This window comes from Erinaceus europaeus, chromosome 10 (genome assembly GCF_950295315.1).
Source record: "Erinaceus europaeus chromosome 10, mEriEur2.1, whole genome shotgun sequence".
Lineage (NCBI taxonomy): Eukaryota > Metazoa > Chordata > Mammalia > Eulipotyphla > Erinaceidae > Erinaceus > Erinaceus europaeus.
The window spans coordinates 115,995,129-116,019,645 of NC_080171.1; the positions used below are offsets into that span (position 1 = coordinate 115,995,129).

The following is a 24,517-nucleotide window of genomic DNA, read 5'->3' on the forward strand; positions in this document are numbered from 1 at the left end:
AAAAGTTCAAAAGTATAGCTGGTTGGTGCATTTGTGGAAGAAGCCAATGTGATTTTAAAATCTGTATAGATTACACATGTACAAACTATTGTCTTTACTGTCGACTGTAAAAACATTAGTCCCCCAATAAAGAAATTTAAAAAAATCTGTATAGAGCTGGGAAGACAGCACAAAAGTAGCACAACAAACTTTCCTTCACGCCTGAGGCTCAGGGATTCCAGGCTCAATCTCTGGCACGACCGTATGCCGGAGCAGAGCAACACTCTGATCTTTCTCTGATTAAAACAAGTGAATTCGGGCAGCTGGGCGGTAGCGTAGTGGGTTAAGCGCACATGGCGCGAAGTGGATAGACCGACATAAGGAACCTAGTTCAAGCCCCTGGCTCCCCACCTGCAGGAGGGTTGCTTCACAGGCAGTGAAGCAGGTCTGCAGGTGTCTCTCTTTCTCTCTCCCTTTCTGTTTCCCCTCCTCTCTTGATTTCTCTGTCCTATCCAACAACAACAATAATAATAATGACAACAATAAGGGTAACAAGGGCAACAAAAGGGGAAAAATGGCCTCCAGAAGCAGTGGATTCGTGGTGTAGGCACCAAGCCCCAGCAATAACCCTGGAGGCAAGAGAAAAAAACAAAAAAAACCAAGTGAATACATCTTTAAAAAATATAAATAAGGGGCTAAAAAGTGGTGCACCTGGTTGAGTGTACATGTTCCCATGTGCAATGAGCTGGATTTAAGCCCTGGATTTCCACCTGCAAGAGGGGAACTTTATGAATGGTGAAGCAGTGCTGCGGGTACCTCTTTTTCTTTCTCCCTCTCAATTTCTCTCTGTTGTATCTAATTAAAAATAATAGATCAATAAAAGTTTAGAATACTTACAAAGAACAAATAAACTAAAATCTATACAAAACCAAAAAGTTCCGGGGCCTGGCAGTGGTGCACCTGGTTAAGTGCACACGATACATTACAGTGCACAAGGATCCAGTTCAAGCCCCTGGTCCCCACCTGCAGGGGGAAAGCTTCACAAATGATGAAGCAAGGTTGCAGATGTATATCTCTTTCCCTCTCTATCTCTCCTCTCCGCTCAATTTCTTTGTTTCTATGCAATAATAAATAAATATATATATTTTTTGAACAGCTCTAAAGTTAAGAAAAATACAAGTGAAACCTTATTCTACAAAGACTTTTTATAAAATTACATTTAAGTGCCATATGGACAGAATAAATAGACATTGGACTCCAAATCAACAGTGGAATAAATGTGTCAACTTCAGAATAGTTATAAAACAGAACACTAGACAATAGTCAAAATAAGCTTCTATTATACAAAGAACATACCTGTATCTAGCAAATGAACATGGAAAAAAATCGGAACATCTTATATATGATTACTCGTATAACAAGTTTTTTTTAATTTTTTAATATTTATTTTTCCCTTTTGTTGCCCTTGTTTTTTTAATTGTTGTAGTTATTGTTGTTATTGATGTTGCCACTGTTAGATGGACAGAGAGAAATGGAGAGAGGAAGGGGAGAGCGAGAGGGGGAGAGAAAGACAGACACCTGCAGATCTGCTTCACCGCCTGTGAAGCTACTCCCCTGCAGGTGGGGAGCTGGGGGCTCCAACCAGGATTCTTAAGCCGGTCCTTGCGCTTCGCACCACACGTGCTTAACCCGCTGTGCTACCGCCCGACTCCCGTAACACATTTTTAAAGGGGTAAAGTAATAGTGTTGAAGTCTGGTAGGAGGACATAATCTGAGGGGCAAGATAATGGCTTCTGAACTGTCAGCAGTGTTCTCTTTTCTGACCTGGGACATACATGATCATACACATTGTAATTTCAATAAATCACTTATTTTTATAAGCTATTTTGCAGACCTGTTACACACTGAAAAATCATTTTAGAAAATTTAACAGACCCTTGCAATAAGAATCAAGTCAGGAAAAAAACTGTACATATTTTCATGTGTAATGTTATCATAATCATATGCAAGAATCACGACAGTATGGCACCAACTTTTCCTCGAAAGTTTACCTTTCTTTGGTCTTTTTTGGGAGTTAATGTCACATCACTTTCATCTACTTGTGAAATACTCCCCAGCTCTTCAGCCTGAAGTGTAACTGAGCCTTCACTTACTTGTGTCTTGGATTGTTCATTTACGTCTCCTATAGGGAATGAACAATATTCAGCCTGTATCTACACATGATCTTACAGAAACAATGTAGGAAGCAAGGACCACTCATGATTAACTGCCAAGGAAGAAGTCTTTGGACCCCATGTGCTAGTCATCACAAAAAATGGTTTAACTGTATAGTCACTAAGATAAAGGTCCACGGCACTGTTAATCTGACTCTAAACCTTGAAGGAAACTATGGATTTTAATCTCTCACTTGAAAACACTGACATTTAAGCTTTTCAGCTTTAAGTATTTCACAAACACACAATAAACTGGATTTTAAAGTGAGCACTTCTGTGGCTGGGGAAATGGCTCAACTGGCAGAGCACAGGGCTTGCATGAGCCCCAGCACCACACACGCCAGGCAGTTTTGATACTGCCCTTATAATACACCTTGAAAATATTTTATTAAGTTATTGGGCAGAGACGGAGAGAAATTGAAAGGGACGGGGGAGATAGAGGAGAAAGAGAGACGCCTGCAGCACTGCTTCACCACACGTAAAGTTCTCCACCTGGAGGTGGGAATCAGGAATTGAACCTGGGCTGGGTCCTTGCTTCTTGTAACATATGCACTCTACTGGGTGTGCCACAACCCAGCCCCCAATTAAGTTTTAATGTACGATAGAATTAGTCAGTAAAAAAAGACCCTCATTTTCTAATATGCATTAAAAACAAAATAATTTTAAAATATTTATTCACTTTTGTTGCCCTTGTTTTTTATTGTTGTTGTAGTTATTATTGTTATTGTTACTGATGCCGTCATTGTTGGATAGGACAGAAAGAAATGGAGAGAGGAGGGGAAGACAGAGAGGGGGAGAGAAAGATAGACACCTGCAGACCTGCTTCACTGCCTGTGAAGCGACTCCCCTCCAGGTGGGGAGGCGGGGGCTCAAACCCGGATCCTTAAGCTAGTCCTTGCGCTTTGCGCCACCTGCTCTTAAGCCTGCTGCACTACCGCCCGACTCCCGTGAGTACTTCTTTATACTAAGAAAATCAACTAACTATAGATACTGTCTCTTAACTCCTACCTCCCTATAGGCCTTTAAAGGAATGAAGGGGGTGCATCTCATCCAAGTTTGTACAGACACCACCAGACACGGTACTAGTAAAACATAGTCGTTCAATAATTAAATCTTGACCAAGAAAGTCGTTGTATTAACTTTTCATTTCTGCTCTTGTCATCTCTGGGGCTTCACTCTAGGTTGAGCTTTTCATATAGAAAGAACAAGACAGAGACGGAGGGGAAAGAAACCATAATGCTTCCTTCGAATGTAGAAGCAGCCAGGTTTGAACCACGGTCACGGACAACAAAGCAGTGCTCCAGCCAGGCTAGCTACGTGGTGACCCTCATTTTCACAAAGGACTCAGGTGAACTTGGCCGCCCCATTGCCACTGATGACTGAAATGACAATGTGGGCTTATATAGGTCAAGTCTGTAACACTGAAAAAATTCAAAGTGATGCACCAATTTCCATTAATAGAATAATGTATAAGTAACTACTAATTTCCAAGTGTAAATAGTTGCTCAAAATTCTTTTATTTAAGCCATTACCTGAAAATTGATCGCAGTTAAGATGAGTCGTTTCTTTTTCCAAATTACTTCCTGACACATCAGATTTTGTTAGTAAAGCGATGGGTTCTCTCCTCTCTGGTGATGTAATAAAATAACCAAACGATGGCTACAAAATAAACATGTCAATTATTTATTTGTAGAAATTCAAGAAATTCTACAATGTCTTAACATTGGTAAATTAGCTAAAAAAAAAAAAAAAAAAGGAAAAGAAAAACTGCAAGAAATGAATTCTGTTCTTTCTAGTCAACATCAGAGGACTAAGAGATGAACATTCACAGCCCAAACTTTCAGAGACAAACATCAAAAGCTATTACCTAGAGCCAGCTATCTTAAATCTTCACGACTAGTACTATCACGTAAGTTGCCCTTACTAATAAATCCAGATTATAAAACAAAACAAGGAGAAACATACTATCTCTTCGGTAACTATGGAGTACCTGACATGTGTCACGTGCTGCTCATCAGTGACCTATCAATGAGGAAAAAAGATACAATGTTCTCTTTCTGGAACCCACATGATAAGGATACTTTATTTTATAGAAAAATACATACTTGAAACTCTGCATTAAGATAAGATATATTATTACAACCGACTTGAATGAAATTTTTCCGAAAGGTGTCTGATCTTTAAGCAAGAAAGGGGAAATTTCAACTTTTTCACATTTTTTGAAAGAGAAGACCTACATTGTATGCTCCCTAAATGTAGTCAACTTTTTACAGATCTTCACTAGGAACATCCTACCATTAATCTGAATGCCAAAACAGCGATTATGAATAACAGGCCTACTGTTGATGATGCGGTGCACTGTTCATTTGTTTAGCAAGGGACTCAGTTACTCTTCAACTTCTCTCATGATACCAAAAATTTCACGGAGAACCCAAAGGAGAAAAAGTAAAACCGCCTCTCTGAAATATTTGTATTCTTGGTGTGCTCCACCAAAGTAAAAGCCTCTGGGGTGGGAGGGAGGGTTCAGGTGCTGGAACATGACGGCAGGGAAGGGCCTAGTGAGGGTAAACTAATATGTGGAAAACTGAGAGATGTTACACATTTTCCTGTCGACTGTAAACCATTAAGTCTCCTATAAAGAAATCAATATATACTTTTTCACTTTTTTTTAAAAAAATGTATTGGGGTCGGGTGGTGGCGTGCCTAGTTGAGTGCGCATTACAACGAGCCCCAGCTCTCCACCTGCAGGGGGAAAGCTTTGTGAGTGGTGAAGCAGGGCTGCAGGTGTCTCTCTGTCTCTCTCCCTCTCACCCCTTTCTGTCTTGATTTCTGACTGTCTTCAATAAATAAATAAAGATAATTTTTAAAATGTAAAAAAAAAGATTTACTTATCAACTTGAGATGGAGAGAGGAAGGAGAGAAGAAGTGGGGGGAGAGACAGAGAGAGAGAGACCCAAACCAGAGCATCATTCTGGCATATGCAATGCCAAGAAATGAACTACGGACTTCACACTTAAAGAGTGTAAGACATCAACAACTCTGCCACCTCCAGGGTCACAAAAAGATTCTTGAAGAGAAACAAAAAGTGTGAGAGACTACAGCACTGTTTCCTTCAATGAAGCGGGGGCTAGACTCAAATCTGAGTTGTGCACAAGACAAAACAGCATGCTACCCAAGAGAACTACTTCACCAGCCTGTTTTTTTGTTTGTTTGTTTTTTGCCTTTAGAGTTACTGCTGGGGCTCAGTGCCTGCACTACAAATCCACTGCTCCTGGAGGCCATTTTTCCCATTTTGTTGCTGTTGTTGTTGTCGTTATTGCTGTTGGTGTTGGATAGGACAGAGAAATCGAGAGAGGAGGGGAAGACAGGGATGGGGAGAAAAAGACAGACACCTGCAGACCCGCTTCAGTGCCTGTGAAGCCCCCTGCAGGTCAGAAGCTGGGGTCCTCGCGCTTTAGGCCACGTGCACTTAACCTGCAGCACTACCACCCAGCCCGTTTTCATTTTTCAATTAACCGCACAGATAGAATCCATGTTCGTTTCAAATGTATATCTTGTTAAACTACTGTGACTCTTAACATGACAGCTATTATCTTAAACTAAACTCTTAGTAAGTTGGGTTTTAACAAACACTTCTAACACCCTAAAATGGAATTTGTCAGTAAGGACATCTATGCCCCAAGATTTTTTAATCCTTGGATTGATCTCTTTCTGCATAACTCTAACGCCAGGTCTTCACTGCATCTCTTCTCATTTCCTAAGCCTCAGAAACTGCCGACTTATATGGCAGCATACAGTCACACTTGGATTTCCAACATATATGGCAGCATACAGTCACACTTGGAATAAGGGTGTAAGACAAAGCTTTTCCCTGCCCCTAGGCATTTTCCCCTGAGAGAAACATAACTTACAAAACCCTTCATGACCTGGTCCTTCTCTATTTAAATTCTTTAAAATCTTCCTATCAATTGATAATAGGACAACAACCACAGCAACATGCAAGTATTGAATGTGTGGACAGGTCGGGCTTGGTAGTGAATTTTTTTTTAAGTGTATTTATTTATTTATTATTGGATAGAGATAGAGAAACTGAGAGGGGAAACAGAGAGGAAAAGAGACAGAGAGACACTTGCTGCCCTGTTTCACCACTCATGAAGCTTTCCCCCATGAAGGTGGGGAGTGAGGTCTTGAACCCGGGTCTTGCACACTATAATGTGTGTGTTCGACCACTGCCTGGCCCCTGGTAGTGAATGTTTTATATGTACCATCACATTTAATTCTAAAAAAAAAAAAAAAAAACTTAGGAAATAGTAACCCCACTTTAGAAGTTGGAAACTAAGACACAGAGTTAAATTGTCATAGGTATAGAACTAGTCAAAACACAGCGGGGGGGGGGGGGGTCGGGCAGTAGCCCAGTGGGTTAAGCACACATGGCGTGAAGCACAAGGAGCGGTGTAAGGATCCTGGTTCGAGCCCCCGGCTCCCCACCTGCAGGGGAGTCGCTTCACAGGCGGTGAAGCAGGTCTGCAGGTGTCCGTCTTCCTCTCCCCCTCTCTGTCTTCCCCTCCTCTCTCCATTTCCCTCTGTCCTATCCAACAACGACAACAACAATAATAATAACCACAACGATGATGGAACAACTAGGGCAACAAAAGGGGAATAAACGGCCTCCGGGAGCAGTGGGTTCATGGTGCAGGCACCGAGCCCAGCAATGACCCTGGAGGCAAATAATAATAATAATAAAAAATAATAAATAAATAAATTTTTTAAAGCATAAAAAAAGAACTAGAGTTGGGGGTCTAGATAACTAGAAGTCACTATTTTTTTTACTACTATTCTGTCAAGTCCCTAATTCCGTTTATTATTATTATTTTATTTTATTTTATTTTATTTTTGCCTCCAGGGTTACTGCTGGGGCTCGGTGCCTGCACTACAAATCCACTTGGTGCTCCTCGAGACCACCTTTCCCTTTTTGTTTGTCATTGTTGTTATTGTTGTTATTGCTGTCATTGTTGGATAGAACAGAGAGAAATGGAGAGAGGAGGGGAAGACAGAGAGGGGGAGAGAAAGACAGACACCTGCAGACCTGCTTCACTGCCCATGAAACGACCCCCCTGCAGGTGGGGAACTGGGGGCTCAAACCAGGATTCTTATGCCGGTCCCTGCGCTTTGTGGCATGTGTGCTTAACCCGCTGCGTTACCGCCCGCCCCCCCATTCTGTTTTAAAGCTAATCATGTTTAGTTGTACCATTGTAGCACTCAAACTACATAGATGGTGATTTTAATCATGGTGGCACTTATCACACTTACTCTTTTCACATTATGGCCACCACCAAGACAACCAAGAGCTTCAGATCTTTGAGCAAAAAACTCTCCTAAAGATAGACGGAAGTAACTGGCATCATCTTTGTCCAAATCGGATGTGCTGAGTGATTTCCTCAACATACTGTAATTGACTGAAGTTCCCCAGGATGTGTCTCCTAATGCACCAGAAATATTCTGAGCATCTATGTTTTCTTCCTATAAAAAGAAAAGTTATTGTTTCACTTTAATTCCCCAGATAAGCTTTCTGTTCATATATATATATATATATATATATATATATATATATATATATATATATATATATATGTATATATATATATATAAAGTTTTAAAATACTGGGAGTCGGGCGGTAGTGCAGTGGGTTAAGCGCACGTGGCACAAAGCGCAAGGACCTGCGTAAGGATCCCAGTTCGAATTCCCAGCTCCCCACCTACAGGGGAGTCGCTTCACAGGCAGTGAAGCAAGTCTGCAGGTGTCTGTCTCTCTCTCCCCCTCTGTCTTTCCCTCCTCTCTCCATTTCTCTCTGTCCTACCCAACAACGAACAACATAACAATAATAATAACTACAATAAAAAAGGGCAACAAAAAGGAAAATAAAAAATAAAAGTTTAAAAATACTGGGGGGCCTAGTGGTGGCGCACCTGATTGAGTGCACGTTACAGAGCTCAAGGACCTGGGTTTAAGCCCCCGGTCCCCACTTGTAGGGGGCCAGCTTTGTGAGTGGGGAAGCAAGGCTGTAACGTGTCTCTCTCACGCTCTCCCTCTCTCTGTCCCCTTTCTCTCAATTCCTGGCTGTCTCTATCAAATAAATATTTAATTTTTTTTAATTTTAAGTAAATTTGTCTAAAATTTGGGCAAATTTTTAGACAAATTTAAACTTAAGAAGCTAATACAAATAGTGAAGTACAGAAGAGCAGTGCATTTCAAAATAATTAAGCTGTGATGTGTATTGCAGTATATGGCCTAATCAAAAACTGCATTTTTTTTATAATTTATTTTTTATTTAAGAAAGGATAAATTAACAAACCCATAGGGTAGGAGGGGTACAACTCCACACTTAATGCAAATCTTTAGGAAGGAGCATATCTTCCATAAAAACAAACAGCAAAGTACTAGAGGAGTCGTTTAGTAGTAGAGGGAATGCTTTTCATCTCAAAAGTTTAGCATAATCTCTGTTACTCCATAAAAACAGGGAAGATAAAACCAAAGTCGAATATTATAAATGATAAGAGTACTCAGGCCATGTGGTAGGTTTGAGCTCTGAGACTCCATCTGCAGAGGGCAGCCTTCACCAACAATGGAGCAGTGCTAAAAGCTGGCTCTCCTCTCGGTCTCTCACATCTACAAAGAAACAGAGAAAGGAAGGAAGAATGGGAGAGAGGAAATGGAAGGAAAGAGAGAGAAAGAAAAAAAAAAGAAAGAAAGAAAAAGAAAGGAAGGAAGGAAGGGAGGAAGGAAGGGAGGGAGGAAGGAAGGAAGGAAGGAAGGGAGGGAGGGAAGCCAGCCACTAGAAATGGTGGACTCAACCTGCAGGCACTGTGCCCCAGTGATAACAACCAAGCAAAAATTAAGAAGCAAAAGAAATAACAGCCTTCTCTCTATAAAAACATGAAAACAGGACCAGAGATATGGCTCAGTGGCCAAGTGCATGCCTAGTTATGTACGGCCTAGGTGTCATCTCCAGCACTGCCTATGAGGTTGTGATCAAACCAAGCCAAACCAAACCAAACCAAACCAAACCAAACCAAACCAAACCAAACCAAACCAAACCAAACCAAGTAATTGCTTCATTTTAAAACATAGCTATCATCTCTAAGACCTCTTATAGCCATTCCAAATGAATAAAAGTTTTTCAGTATAACAGTAATTTTCAATGAATAATTTAGAATGTAAAGAAAAAAAGTAGAAATTGTCCAAGCATGAGAAAAACAAGATATAACTTTGCACCAACTATAAAGCTAATCAGCAATAATTGAACACTATAAAGCTAACTAATACAGGAAAACATTTCAACTGTGGGTAATGCCAGTAAAGCCACTGAATTACAAACCTGTATAAATCGGTGTTCTTTATTAAATTCTTCTTCATCTTGTGCAATCAAATCCAAAGCTTCAGCTTAAGAAGGAATAAGCTCAAATAATTATACTGCACGAAACCAAATGAAATACTAGCATATAAAACTTAACAAGTTTAAAAAATGAAATGCTGGAGACTGACTGAACCCTCATCTGTATTACATCTCCCTACATTAAGTCTACGGCTGTCAAACAATGGGAGGCCCCAGATGATTGATTTAATCAGCTACAAACGTCCTAACTTACTACAGGGGTTTTACTGCAATATAAGTTTTGTATTTTGAAAATACTCATTTTTCCCCCCAGAGCTCTGCTCAGCTCTGGTTTATGGTGATGCCAGGCACTGAACCTGGGACTTTGGAGTCTCAGGCATGACAGTCCCTTTGACTATAACCATGATACTATCTACCCCCACCCTATTTTGAAAACATTCATACTGGCTTTGGGTCTGAAGAGTTTTACACACCTGAGATAACTTTATTGCAATCTGTGGCATTTGATCTGGAACCAACAGACTAGCAAGCTATTCTATAAATTTGTCATGAAGAGTTAGCTAGGAAGGTCCCATTTTAGAAAGAGAAATCAATCTCCTAGGAAACCCCGCCATAACCAAAATAGACTATCTTCTTTTTTTTTTTTTAACTTTATTTATTTTCCCTTTTGTTGCCCTTGTTGTCTTTTTATTGTTGTAGTTATTATTGTTGTTGTTGTTATGACTCCCTATCTTCTATCCACACTAAAATCCCTATTCTCATCTGTTCTATTCCTACTTTTTGGTCCCTGTTTATTAAACATTTGGTCCTGCTTTATATCTTACTGCCTTTCAGCCACTAAGTTGCAAATGCTACTAAAACTTTATCCTAAACTCCCCGGGCAGATGACCTCACCCAGGTATCCGGGAACCTCACCTCTCCAGAGGCTTACCTCACTAAGGAAAGATAGAAAGGGGCTGGGTGGTGGTGCACCTGGTTGAGCGCACATGTTACAGTGCTCAAGGACCCAGGTTTGAACCCCTGGTCCCCACCTGCAGGGGGAATGCTTTGCAAGTGGTGAAGCAGGGCTACAGGTGTCTCCTTGTCTCTCTCCCTCTCTATCACCCCCTTCCCTCTTGATTTCTGGCTGTCTCTATCCAATAAGTAAATAAAGATAATAAAAAATATTAAAAAAAAAAAAAAAAGAAAGATAGAAACAGGCTGAGGGGGGTGGGATGAGTCAACCTGTCAACACCCATGTCCATTGGAGAACCAATTACAGACCTTCAACCTTCTGCACCCCATAAAGATTTTGGGTTCATAATCTCAGAAGGGTAAATATTAGGGGAAGATGACCAGAGGGCTCTGTTACCTTATAATCTTGTTAATCATTATTAAATCACTATTAAAAACAAAAATAAAACTATCCCAAGGGAGTCAGGCAGTAGCACAGGGGGTTAAGTGCACCTGCCACAAAGCGCAAAGACCAGTGTAGGAATCCCAGTTCGAGCCCCTGGCTCCCCACCTGCAGAGAGTCACTTCACAGGAGGTGAAGCAGGTCAGCAGGTGTCTGTCTTTCTCTCCCCCTCTGTTTTCCTCTCCTCTCTTCATTTCTTTCTGTCCTATCCAACAATGACATCAATAACAACAACAACAACAACAATAACTACAACAACAACAAAAAACAACAAGGGCAACAAAAGGGAAAGTAAATAAATAAATAAATATTTAAAAACCCACTATCCCCAAAACCACCTATGTGAAATTTTTGTCCTTGTTGCTCTTGTTATTGCTATTGTTGTTGGATAAGACAAAGAGAAATCGAGAGAGGACGGAAAGAAGAGGGGGGAGAGAAAGACACCGCCTGTACACCTGCTTCACAGCTTGTAAAGCCATGCCCCTGAAGGTGGGGAGTCAGAGGGCTCAAACAGGGATCCTTACAGCAGTCCTAGCGCTTTGTGCCATGTGTGCTTAAACCAGTGTGTTACCCCCAGACCCCCCTCTATAGTCTTAACTGGCAGTTTTTTGAAAGGTAGAAAACTGTCTGATCTCTACTTCACTTTTTAGACATTTAGGAAATATCCAGTACAGACAGCAGTTATATACCTTCTTTTGGTACCTTTTTTGAAAAAATTATTATTTAATTTTAACTATATAATTCTATTGCCACCAGGGCTGTCGCTCGGGCTCAGTGCCGACACTATGAATCAACTGCTTCCAAGGACCTATTTTTCTTCTATTTTATTTGACAGGACAGAAAGAAATTCTAAAATGATTAGCTAAGTCAAGCCTTTGCTCCTGAAAAATAAGAGCTAAATATTATATATTCCAAAAGGGACTGAATGTGGTCAGAAAATATAGAATAATCCCTAAACAGCATTAGTAACAACGACAATGGTAGAAAAAAGTGGATGTCAATATACTTACAACCAGATCGAAAGTCTTCATTCATCTCACCAGTCAGAGACACGTTCAAATCTTGTTCTTCATTAAATGACGTATAATAGGCGAGGTCAGTGACCCATCTGCCTTCTTCGTTTTGATAGACCACACTTTGTGGATGATCTGTTTCTTAGAAAAACAAAACACAAAAAAACATCCAATGACACATGCTACCAAAAAAAAAAGATAACGATAGTCTTAATTTTATTTTTTTATTATCTTTATTTATTGGATAGAGACAGCCAGAAATCAAGAGGGTGATAGAGAGGGTGAGAGATAGAGAGACACCTGCAGCCCTGCTTCACTACTTGCAAAACTTTCCCCCTGCAGGTGGGGACCAGGGGCTCAAACCTGGGTCCTTGCACATTATAATACGTACGCAACCAGGTGCGCCACCACCCGGCCCCTTAAATAATTATATTTATCTGACTTCTTTCAGTTAACAATAGTACCAAAATTCTACCCAAAAGATTGTAACAGAAAATGTTTTTCTCTCAAATGAAGTTATCTCTTTGATGGTAGACATGACAGTTTTGGTCAAAATTAAGTCTACAATGAATAAGGGTGAAAGAAAAGCAAGCTTAGAAAGGTGGTTTTTTTTCTCTCTCTTTTTTATGTCTGCATTTATTTATTATTGGATACTGAGAGGAAAAGGGGAGATAGAGAGGTAAAGAGACAGAGAGACACCTGCAGCCCTGCTTCACCACTCATGAAGCTTTCCCTCTGCAGTTGGGGTCCAGGGGCTTGAACCTGGTTCCTTGTGCACTGTATTATGAGTGCTTAACCAGGTGTGTCACCATCTGGCCCCTAGAAAGATACATTTCCACTAATTTCTGAATATCACTTTTAATCCTTATGTCACTTCAATATTTTATATTATTATTATTTTGCTTCCAGGCTTATTGCTAGGGCTCGGTTCCAGCACTATGAATCCACTGCTCCTGGAGGCCATTTTTCCCCCATTTTTGGTGCCCTTGTTGTTGTTATTGGTTATTGTTGAATAGGACAGAGAGAAATCGAGCGAGGAGAAGACAGAGGGGGAGAGAAAGATAGACACCTGCAGCCTGCTTCCCCCCACAGGTGGGGAGCTGCAGGCTCAAACTGGGATCCTTATGCAGGTCCTTGTGCTTCACGCCATGTGAGCTTAAACCACTGTACCACTGCCCAGCTCCCTTATTTTGTTTTTTTACTTGTTACCATAGCTCAGCTCTTGCTTGTGGTGGTGCCAAGGATGAAGCTGGGAACTTAGAGCCTCAGGCATGAAAGTCTTTTGCGTAACCACTGTCCATTTCTCTGGCCCCACCCTTCAATGTGTTAACAGTTAAGTTTAGGCATTTATGTACTCCATTCAGAAGTGCATACTACTTACATGAACATCAAAATGTATGAAATTATACATCTGTAACTTATTAAATTATTTATTTTAGATAAGAGAGAAACTGAGAGAGATAGAGGAAAGAAGGAGGGGAGGGAGGAGAGGGTGGGGGAGAGAGAGAGGCACCTGCAGCACTACTGGACCATTTGTGAAGCTTTCGCCCTGCAGATAAGCACAGGGAGAAGGGAGGGAGGCTTGAACCTGGGTCCTTGGGCACTGTGGTTTACACGTTTAACCTGGGACACTACCACCCAGTCCACTGAACCTTTTTTCTTAAGCCTACTTACGGTCTTTACTCTTTTCAGTGGACTCATAACATTCACATATTCGCTTTATACTAGTTGGTGACTGGTGAGCGTCAGTGGAATTCACTCCATTATCACTGACAGTTTTCAAAGATGCCGAGTCCACATTTCCTTGAATGGACACTTCACAAGTGTCAGTGTCTACACTTCTATCCATAGTCAGAGCCATCTTTGGATCAGATGCCAAGTGCTTATTCTGATGACATCCTGCCTCCAGCTTTGAAGGATCCATCGAGGCAAAATCCCTCATTGTCGTCGTCCTCCTCAAAACTTCTCTTGTGCTTTCCTAAGGAAAAAAAAAAAAAATTCACTGTGTTCTTCTGGACTTCCACAAGCCAATGATAAGCAACTTATCTAAACCAAAATTCATGTGTTCATGACAAGCATACATCAACAGATTCAAAGAACAAACATGAGTTCAATATATTACAAGATCTTAGAAATAAATACCAGTTTAGCTTTTATAGTCACTAGTCTTTGAATGTTCAGCCCACTAACTTGACCAGTCTCATAAAATAATTAACATGACAGCAATAGCAATATGAACATAACAGCTCTTAAAAACGCAGATATTACTCTATCTTTTTTTTTTCTTTTGCTACCAGTGCTCTGTTAGGGCTTCAGTTTCTGATGTGCAATTCCACTACTGCCAACTCTTTTTGTTGTTGTTGTTCCTTCTTCTGTACTGAGAGAAAGAGGAGAGACAGAGCAAGAGAGAAGGACAGAAGGCAGGGGGACAGAAGGCAGGGGGTAGACAGCATAATGGTTATGCAAAGAGACTCTTATGCCTGAGTCTCCAAAGTCCCAGGTTCAATCTCCAGCTCTACCTGTAAATCAAAGCTGAGCAATACTCTGGTTAAAAAGAGAGAGAGAGTCGGGAGTCGGGCTGTAGCACAGTGGGTTAAGCGCAGGTGGCACAAAGCACAAGGACCGGCATAAGGATCCCGGTTCGAACCCCGGCTCCCCACCTACAAGGGAGTCGCTTCACAGGCAGTGAAGCAGGTCTGCAGGTGTCTGTCTTTCTCTCCCCCTCTCTGTCTTCCCCTCCTCTCTCCATTTCTCTCTGTCCTATCCAACAACGACAACAACAATAATAATAACTACAACAATAAAACAACACGGGCAACAAAAGGGAATAAATAAATAAAATAAATATTTAAAAAAATTGTATAAGGTTCTTAAAAAAAAGAGAGAGAGAGAGAGGTGGCCTGGGAGGTAGCACAGTGGATAAAGCATTGGATTCTCAACCATGAGGTCCCGAGTTCAATCCCCAGCAGCACATGTACCAGAGCGATGTCTGGTTCTTTCTCTATATTTCTCATGAATAAATAAATAAATTCTTTTTTAAAAAAAAGGGAGAGAGAGAGAGAAGGGTAGAGAAAGAAGAGCACCAACCCTTCCTAAGTTCCTCTGTGCAAAGAGCCCTCATGTGATGCTGAAATATCAAACCTGCATGGAGAAGTATGTGCTCTGTCAGGTGAGATGGACATCTCCATATACTAGGCTGTTGGAAAGTCATGACACATTTTTTGCATAGAAAAATGTCATGACGGGAGTCGGGTGGTAGGCAGCGGGCTATAAGCATACAAAGCGCAAGGATCCCAGTTCGAACCCCTGGTTCCCCACCTGCAAAGGAGTTGCTTCACAGGTGGTGAAGCAGGTCTGCAGGTGTCTATCTTTTTCTCCTCATCTCTGTGTTCCCCTCCTCTCTCCATTTCTCTGTCCTATCCAACAACGATGACATCAATAACAATAACTACAACAAGAAAACAAGAGCAACAAAAGGGAATATTAAAAAAAAAAAAAAAGAAAAATGTCATGACTTTCCCAACAATCCAATGTAAAGATATATATTACACTTTAATCTATGTTGTTGTGTTTTTTTTTGCTAGGGCTCACTACTTGCACAATGACTTTACCATTCCTAGAAGCTTCTATTTTTATAGAAGCTGTGAGATAAAGATAGAGAAACAGAGGAGACATTCTCGCAGCACTGTTTTCACCATGTAGGTCAGCAGAGGAGAACTGAATCCAGGTCCTTATACATAATCATGTGTGGCCCTAATGGGCACACTACTCCCCAGCCCCACAAAAAAACAATTTTCTTTTTTTTTTTTTTAATAAGAGAAAAATTTCAAAGGACAGGGAGCAAAAGATCATGTGAAGATGGAGCCACTGTCACCCACGTGGACATCCTTCTGTAGTTACTATGAGAGTCAATAGCCAGGATTCCACATTATTTTATAGTTAACCAAGTATTTATTTCCCTACTGTTTCACAGAGATTATTTTTTTAATATTTATTTATTACCTTTTGTTGTCCTTGATTTTTTTTTGAATTGTTTTATATTTATTCATTTATTTCCTTTTGTTGTCCTTGGTTTTTTTTATTATTGTTGTAGTTATTATTGCAGTCATTGTCGGATAGGACAGAAATGGAGAGAGGAGAGGAAGACAGAGAGGGGGAGAGAAAGATAGACACCTGCAGACCTGCTTCACCGCCTGTGAAGCGACTCCCCTACAGGTGGGGAGCCTGGGGCTCAAACCCGGATCCTAATGCCGGTCCTTGCGCTTTGCGCCACGTGCTCTTAACCCGCTGTACTACCACCCGACTCCTGCCCTTAATGTTTTATTGTTGCAGTTATTGTTGTTGATGATGTCGCCGTTGTTGGATAGGACAGAGAGAAATGGAGGGGGAGGGGAAGACAGAGAGGGGGAGAGAAAGACAGACACCTGCAGACCTGCTTCACTGCCTATGAAGTGACTCCCCTGCAGGTGGAGTGCCGGGGGCTCGAGCCATTATGCTGGTCTTATGCTGGTCCTTGTGCTTGGTGCCACGTGTGCTTAACCCGCTGTGCTACCGCCGGACTCCCAGAGATTATTTTTTAATGAAATACAACACCAAGCTCTGTAACCCATCTCTGAGAAGTTGCTCAAGAATACTTCCTATTGAAATGACCTAAGCAAGATATTGGCAAGCTGTGAGTACTCCATGGCAAAAGAAAATACATTTATTTAATGAGACACATGCTAGAAAAATTATTACTGTACCATAATAACTATAATAGTAATAAACAAGGTCCTTAATCCAAAATTAAATGGCTCCCACCTGCAGGGGGAAAACTTCTCAAGTAGTGAAACAGTACTGCAGGTGTCTCTCTGTCTCTCTTCTCTACCTCCCCCTCCTCTCTCAATTTCTGTCTCTTTCCAATTAATAAATAAAATAGATTTTAAAATATTATTAAAAAATAAATGGTTGTGTGTTTATAAAATTTATGAACTATCGGGGCCGGGTGGTAGCGCACCTGGTTGAGCACACGTTAGAATGCACAAGGACCCAGGTTCAAGCCCCCAATCCCCACCTGCAGGGGGAAAGCTTTGCAAATGCTGAAACAGGGCTGCAGGTGTTTCTCTGCCTCTCTCCCTCTCTATCACCCCCTTCCCCCTCGATTTCTGACTGTCTCTATCCAATAAATAAAGATAATAATTTTTTTTTTAATTTATGAACTATATCATTTTGGCAAAATTACAATCAATAGATGCTGTCTTCCTTTACCTTCCTGATTTGCTGCCTCTGGTTTTTTTGTTTGCTTGTTTGTTTTTTGTTTTATTAAGGACTATATCTATTAAATATATTAAAATTATAACTCTCAGATAACTATACATATGATTGCACATTTACAAGATTATCTTAGGAGGAAAATTAAATCAGTGCTGACCACTTATTCTGGCTAGGGAACTAGACTTTGTACTATATTAGTTTTTAAATAGAAACAGAGAATCAAAGAGGTCACAGCAATGGAGTTTCCTTCAATCAAGTAGGGACTGGGCTCAAACCTGGGTCACACACACATTACAACCACTATAATCGGAATTCCAACAAATTGCTAGTTACTGAAGAATAACCAAGCTTTATACCTGACAATAATATGGGTTATGGGAGAAGAAAGAAGAGGAAAAAAGTAGGAACATTCATTTCTAAAATAGATACGTAAGAGAAAAACAGATTAATAGGAGTCCAGATGAGATTGCACTTTAAGGAGGATTAATCTGTCTTTTAATTTTATTTCTTTTATTTGCTAGGACAGAGAGAAGTTGAGAGGGAAGAGGGCAACAGACAGGAAGAGAGGCCTGCAATACTGCTTCCCCCCTATATGTGGGAACTAGGGGGCTTGAATTCAGGACCACAGGACCTTGTCTGTGGTAATGCATGTGCTCAACCAGGTACACCACCCCAGCCCCTAAGATCACCAATTTGAAGCATAATATTATATATCTAAAAAGACCACTGTAGCCTAATTAATCTTATTAAAATTAATCTTATATAAGACACATGTACAGAGGACACTAAAGTAGGCATGTAGTAGTAGTAAGCATCTTCAACTTTAGTTTTGAAGGCAGTCAGTAGGGAAGAAGAACCCTGAGACACAGCCCAAAGGGCACATACACAGGATTCACATCTGAGCTGCATATGCCTTTAGAGCAGCAGTGCTGTCAGAACCTGCAGCTTGAATACATTCAAAGGATCACTGTGAGGACACATACACATGCACACACACTCATCTGCACACGCTCTCTTTAACTACTAAACCATCATACAATCCTGAGACATGCATTCCTTTTAAAAGGAGAACAAAGAATTTAATAATTGGAAATTATACCCAGTGTGTAGGCATGATGGCCTGCATACCATTAACAAGCAGAAAGAGATGGATGAAACATCAATGAGCAATGCAGAAGTTGATCAATATGCTTTTGATTGCCTTGACACTGAACTAAAGACCTTTCCAAATGGATGATCTAAATGCAAATTAATAGTTAAATGTAAGGAAATACACAGCATTGTGCGATGTGATTTTAATGACAGCAGAGATACTTAGAATCACACACTCAATAGGAATTTCTTATGCTTCTTCCTCTATTTTCAGAAGTCAACAATTGCTGCTTTGAACAAACAAAAAAAAGTCTGATTTTCATATAAAAAATTCTATTCCTTTTTACAGAAATTTCAAAGAAAATGTACATAAACTTACCACAAGAGCAAAAAAAAGGGAATAAATATTAAAAAAAAAAACTTACCCTGCCATGATCTGAATCCATATCCTTGAAACTTCCTGTTTCTTTCTCTTTAATTCTCCAACTACTAGAGCAAAACGGTAACACACCATCTACCTGCCTTGTACTATCTCCAGTACCAACTGATTTACCTGAAAAATGAAAAAAAAAAAAAATCAATAGATCAAATGTCAGTAATTCAGTGATGTAACATCACAAAAGCACCCTGCTATTCAATTATTTTATGTACATCTAATACTCAGTATTTATATATGAATACTGCAGTTTACAGATAAAAGAAAAACAATCAGCATTAAGAGACAACAGTATAAAAATCATTTCTAATTAAAACAACAAGAGCAACAAAAGGGAAAAAATAGCCTCCAGGAACAGTGGATTTGTGGTGCAGGCCCCAGCAATAATCCTGGAGGCAAAAAAAAAAAATTATTTCTAATTCTCCAATGTCTGCACAGAAAACAGTCATGGATAACATAAAATATAAAGAATACAAACTTCTCATACCACCAGTGTGGTCAGAAACTAAAACTCTCCTTGAGGCCTGTGTTGAAAAGCATCATCCTAATGCCAAGATTGTCATGCCTGAAGCTCTGAGGTCCCAGGTTCAAACCACCATAAAGTCAGAGCTGAATAGCTAACTCTCTCTGGTCTTTTTCTTTGTATCTTTTCTCTGTACCCTGCTTGCTAATTAAAACATTTAAAAAAAGTGAAGCTTTTGAAAAGTTGTAAATAGTTTGAAGACTTAAGAGAATAAATGGTTATGTTAAATAATGCCACAGAGGTTTTGGACTGGCAAGATAGCTCACTTGGGCAGTGCGCTTGACTGATCACAGGCACACAGCCCACATTCCAACCTGGTCACCACCACACCAAAGGAACTTTTGGTGCTGTGGAATCTTTCTCTCTGTCTTTCTATATCTATTTCTGTCTTTCTATCTTAAAAAAGTCAGCCTGGAGCAGGAAAACCCCAGTGGCAACAACAAAAAGAAAGGTGAGAGAGAAGGAAAGAAAGGAAGAAAGAAGGAAGTTTAAAAAAAAGAACTCATCTGCCAATACTTACTTTTCTCAAGTAGGCAAACAGGATGGTGTTCCTCAGACTCTTTGTGAGTCAATTCAGAATTTCTCAAGAAGTGTGAGCCATGGGAAATCAGAGAGCTGTTATTCTCTGATGAAGGTTTATAGTTTAAGCTACCACTTTCATTTACCTGCTGGGAAAAAAAAATCTCAGTTTTAGTAATCTTTAAATTCCAAAAACAGTAATTTCAGGGAGGAGAATATGGGAGATGGAGAGTGCTTTTTTTTTTTTTTTAAGATTTGATTTATTTATGAGAAATATAGGAGGAGAAAGAAAGAACCAGCCATCACTCTGGCACATGTGCTGCTGGGGATCAAACTCGGGACCTCATGCTTGAGAGTCCAAAGCCTTATCACTGCGCCACCTCCCGGATCACAGAGAATACTTTTTTTACAGAAGGCTATAAGGCAATTAAAATAGAAGGAACTGGGGGGAAAAAATCATCATTGTAATCATCAAGGTAATTATTTCTGGGAGGCTTCAGCGATGACACTAAATCCGTTCGAGTGGTGAATGGCTGGCTAGGAATGGGATGTGCAAATGGCCTTCAAGTATTATCCCGTATATTCACTTACTAATGGGGGGACCTTCATACAGCATCTGACTGACATCACCTTCCCCAAGATTATCAGAGAATTATCACCAACAGTGGGACAAAATTATTTACATATCTCCTGATATGATACAATGAAAAGTATACATCAACTATGTTTAGTCTGAATGAGCCCAAGAGAAAAATGTTTAATCTGAAAATCTGCCCAAATATTTCATTTAATCAATCAGGCCTATAGCTCTTATGAGTAATCCATGAAAACAGGCCTAGATTTTATAGTAAATCCAATCATGGTTATGCAAAGAGACTCTCATAACTGAGGCTCCAAAGTCCCAGGTTCAAAGGTTCAATTTCCCCCCCCAAACCCCCCCCCAGACACACCACCATAAGCCAGAGCTAAGCAATGCTCTGGTTTAAAAAAAAAAAAAAAAAAAAAGCACTACTTAAACTGAAAGAAAAAACGAAATCTTCAGTCCAGGAGATGGCGCAGTGATAAGCTTTGGACTCTCAAGCATGAGGTCCCGAGTTTGATCCCCGGCAGCACATGTGCCAAAGTGATGTCTGGTTCTTTCTATCTTTCCCATAAATAGATAAAAATCTTTAAAAAAGAAAAAAGAAAGAAAGAAAAAACGAAATCTAACAATCAACCACAAGTGTAATCTTTGATTGCACTTAATCAAAAATGATGAAAGTCAAAGGTGACACAGAAGTGTCAACAGGAAAAAACCAGTTAATTAGTATATGGTAAAGGGGGCCGGGCAGTGATGCACTCCCTACAGCACAGGTGTTGAAACATGCAAAGATCTGGGTTCAAGCCCCCAATCCCTATGTGAAAGAGAAAATTTCACAAGTGGTCAAGCAGTAATACAGGTAACTCACTTCTTCTCTCCCACTCTTTCTCTCCCTTCCCTATTGATTTGTCAGTAAACTAAATTTGTCAATAAATTAGTAAAATAGTGGTCCGGGAGGTGGCGCAGTGGATAAGGCACTGGACTCTCAAGCATGAGGTCCTGAGTTCAATCCCCGGCAGCACATGTACCAGAGTGATGTCTGGTTCTTTCTCTCTCTTCTGTCACTTCTCATGAATCAATAAATAAAATTTTTTTAAAAATGTTTTTAAAAAAATAAATTAGTAAAATAATAAAAGCTTTTAAAAATAAATGATAAAACATAAAGAACAGAACTCAATTTTTTATGTATAACTTAATACAGACAAGCATTTGGCAGCCTGGGAGGCAGCACAGTGGCCTCTTAAACAAGAGGTCCCAAGTTCGATGCTCAGCATTAAGTGTGCCAGTGATGCTCTGGTTCCCTTCTCCTGCCTCGCCCTTTCACATAAATAAATGAATGAATGAATGAATGAATGAATGAATGAATGAATGAATGAATGAATGAATAAACAAACAAACAGCATCGACTTGCATGATGCAAACCTAAAGCTTAAACAGTAGAATACAATGTGACTTAAAATGTTGAAAAATAAAATCCTGTTTTACTACGGGGGTGGGGGGTGGCAGAGGGAGAATAAAGACCATCTGGAGTCAAATGGTTAATTTGTATGGACTGTATATCAAGTAAATCACTACACTGAAATGATAAAATAGAACTGTCATTATATAAGGAAACTTCCTTGGTGTACTGCATCAAAGTAAAAGACTCTGGAAGGGGCACGGATTCAGGTCCTGGAACATGATGGCAGAGGAGGACCTAGTGGGGGTTGAATTGTTATGTGTAAAACTGGGAAATGTTACATACACGTGTACAGACTATTGCATTTTATTTATTATTGGATAGAAACAGAGAGAAATTGAGAGGGGAGAGGGAGAGACACCTGCAGCCCTGCTTCACCACTTGTGAAGTTTCCCCCACTACTGCAGGTGGGGGCCGGGGGCTTGAACCCAGGTCTTTGTGCACTGTATGAGCACTTAACTAGGTGTGCCACCAGACTATTGTATTACTGACTGTAAACCATTAATACCCCTAGTAACTAAAAAAAAGAAAGAAAGAAAGAAAAGAAAATTTCCTAAATATACTACGGTGAAATGTCACAAGATCTACAACTTACTTTCTTGTTTACCAGAGCACTATTCAGCTCTGGCTTATGGTGGTGCTGAGACTGAACCTGGGACTTTGGGGCCTCAGGCAGGAGAGTCTATTGCATAAACTATCTAGCCCTCCAACCTGACAACTTACTTTCAAATGAGTCAGGAAAGTAGTTATGGAGAGACAGTGAAAATGCAAAGATGGTAATATCCCAATAACTGGTTAATGGAAACCGTACAACTACTGTTCTGTGTATAATTCTTAACAGTGCTCACGTAGTTAGAATTTATGTTAATTAAGTCAATCCAAACGTTACTTTTTTTTAAACTACTATTACTTATTATTCTAGTTTATACAAGTCTTGGATTTTTATTTATTTATTTTTACCAGAGCAATGCTCAGCTCTGGTTAATGGTGGGGTAGGAGATTGAACCTGGGACCTATAAGCTTCAGGAATGAGAGTCTGTTTTTATAACCATTATGCTATCCCCTCACCCAACAGTTATACTTTCTAATGTCAAATTTCTTGGGGGGAAACTGGCAAGTACATACCTGACTGGGTTCACTTACAGGTAATTTAAAATCTTTTTCTGGAGAATCCTGTTCGTCTAAGTCTTCATATAGCATACCTGGAATTGCCAGTTGCTCAAAATAAGCTTCCAAATGATCATCATAAAACTCTTCATCATCAATATCACCATCTATTGAGAAAAGTGGAGAAAAAGCAGAATACTAAAACAGTGACTCTATATTGAACTGGAAAAGTTGAATGAAGCATAAATGACCATTGGTATAGGTGGTTTTATTATTACATATAAACTAATATGATTTCAAATTTACGAATTATTATATTATAACACAAACTAAATTTTGAAGCTCCCTGAGAGGGAAGTGCATAAACAAATTCTGGTATACATAAAAAATTAGAGGAGGTCAGGCGAGGGTAGACAGCATAATGATTCTGCAAGGAGATTCTCAGGCCTGAGGCTCCAAAGTCCCAGGTTCAATCCCCCCACACCACAATAAGCCACAGCTGTGCAGTGCTCTGGTGTTTCTGTGTCTTTCTCTCTCTGCATCGCTCTCAAAAATAAAATAAATAAAAATATATGAAAAAAAGTAAACTTTAAAAAAAAAATGAATATGCTATCTTAGACTAAATGAGTAACTGTCAAGAAAGAGACAGGCCTACCTTTTTTTTATTATTATTAAAACTAAATGGTGGGGAGTCGGGCAGTAGCGCAGTGGGTTAAACGCATGCGGCACAAAGTGACAGGACCGGCATAAGGATCCCAGTTTGAGTCCCCGGCTCCCCACCTGCAGGGGAGTCGCTTCACAAGTGGTGAAGCAAGTCTGCAGGTGTCTATCTTTCTCTCCCCCTGTCTGTCTTCCCCTCCTCGCTCCATTTCTATCCTATCCAACAATGACATCAATAACAACAATAACTACAACAATTTAAAAAAAAAGGGGGGGGAGTTGGGCAGTAGCGCAGCGGGTTAAGCACAGGTGGCACAAAGCACAAGGACCAGCATAAGGATCCTGGTTTGAGCCCCCAGTTCCCCACCTGCAGGGGAGTCGCTTCACAGGCGGTGAAGCAGGTCTGCAGGTGTCTTTCTTTCCTCCTGTCTTCCCCTCCTCTCTCCATTTCTCTTTGTCCTATCCAACAACGACGACATTACTAACAACAATAACTACAACAATAAAACAAGGGCAACAAAAGGGAATAAATAAATAATAAAATATTTTTTTAAAAAGGGCAACAATAAAACTAAATGGTTTTTTTATTTTCTTTATTTTTATTAGAGACAGCCAGAAATTGAAAGGAATGGGAAGACAGAGAGGGAGAGAGACAGAGAGACACCTACAGCCCTGCTTCACCACTCATGAAGCTTTCCCACAACAGGTAGGGACTGGGGGCTCGAAGCCAGGTCCTTGCATTCTTGCGCACTGTAACATGTGCACTCAACCAGGTGTGCTACCACCCAGCCCCGAGACAGGCCTATCTTAAGAAAGGCAGAATTTAAAAAAAAAAAAAAAAAGCCAGACTAGAATGCAGCCTAAGAGGATAAAGCATTGCACTCTCCTCTCAA

The 24,517-nt window shown here is 40.2% G+C and overlaps 1 protein-coding gene across 7 annotated transcripts in view; it reads right to left on the reverse strand.

Annotated features, from left to right (window-relative positions):
• Positions 1-24,517, reverse strand: part of CEP192 (centrosomal protein 192) — a 105,064-nt gene that overhangs the window by 64,997 nt on the left and 15,550 nt on the right. For 2 of the 7 annotated variants that reach the window (XM_060200621.1, XM_060200622.1), the window contains exons 8-16: positions 22,983-23,131; positions 19,820-19,967; positions 18,766-18,893; positions 13,670-13,973; positions 11,993-12,136; positions 9,569-9,633; positions 7,503-7,712; positions 3,725-3,851; positions 2,031-2,161 (exon numbers count right to left, since the gene is read on the reverse strand). In XM_060200621.1, the coding sequence (XP_060056604.1) occupies positions 2,031-2,161; positions 3,725-3,851; positions 7,503-7,712; positions 9,569-9,633; positions 11,993-12,136; positions 13,670-13,973; positions 18,766-18,893; positions 19,820-19,967; positions 22,983-23,131 (1,406 nt within the window). The remainder of the gene's footprint in view (positions 1-2,030; positions 2,162-3,724; positions 3,852-7,502; positions 7,713-9,568; positions 9,634-11,992; positions 12,137-13,669; positions 13,974-18,765; positions 18,894-19,819; positions 19,968-22,982; positions 23,132-24,517) is intronic. The other 5 variants (XM_060200624.1, XM_060200626.1, XM_060200625.1 and 2 more) reach the window with 5 other exon arrangements.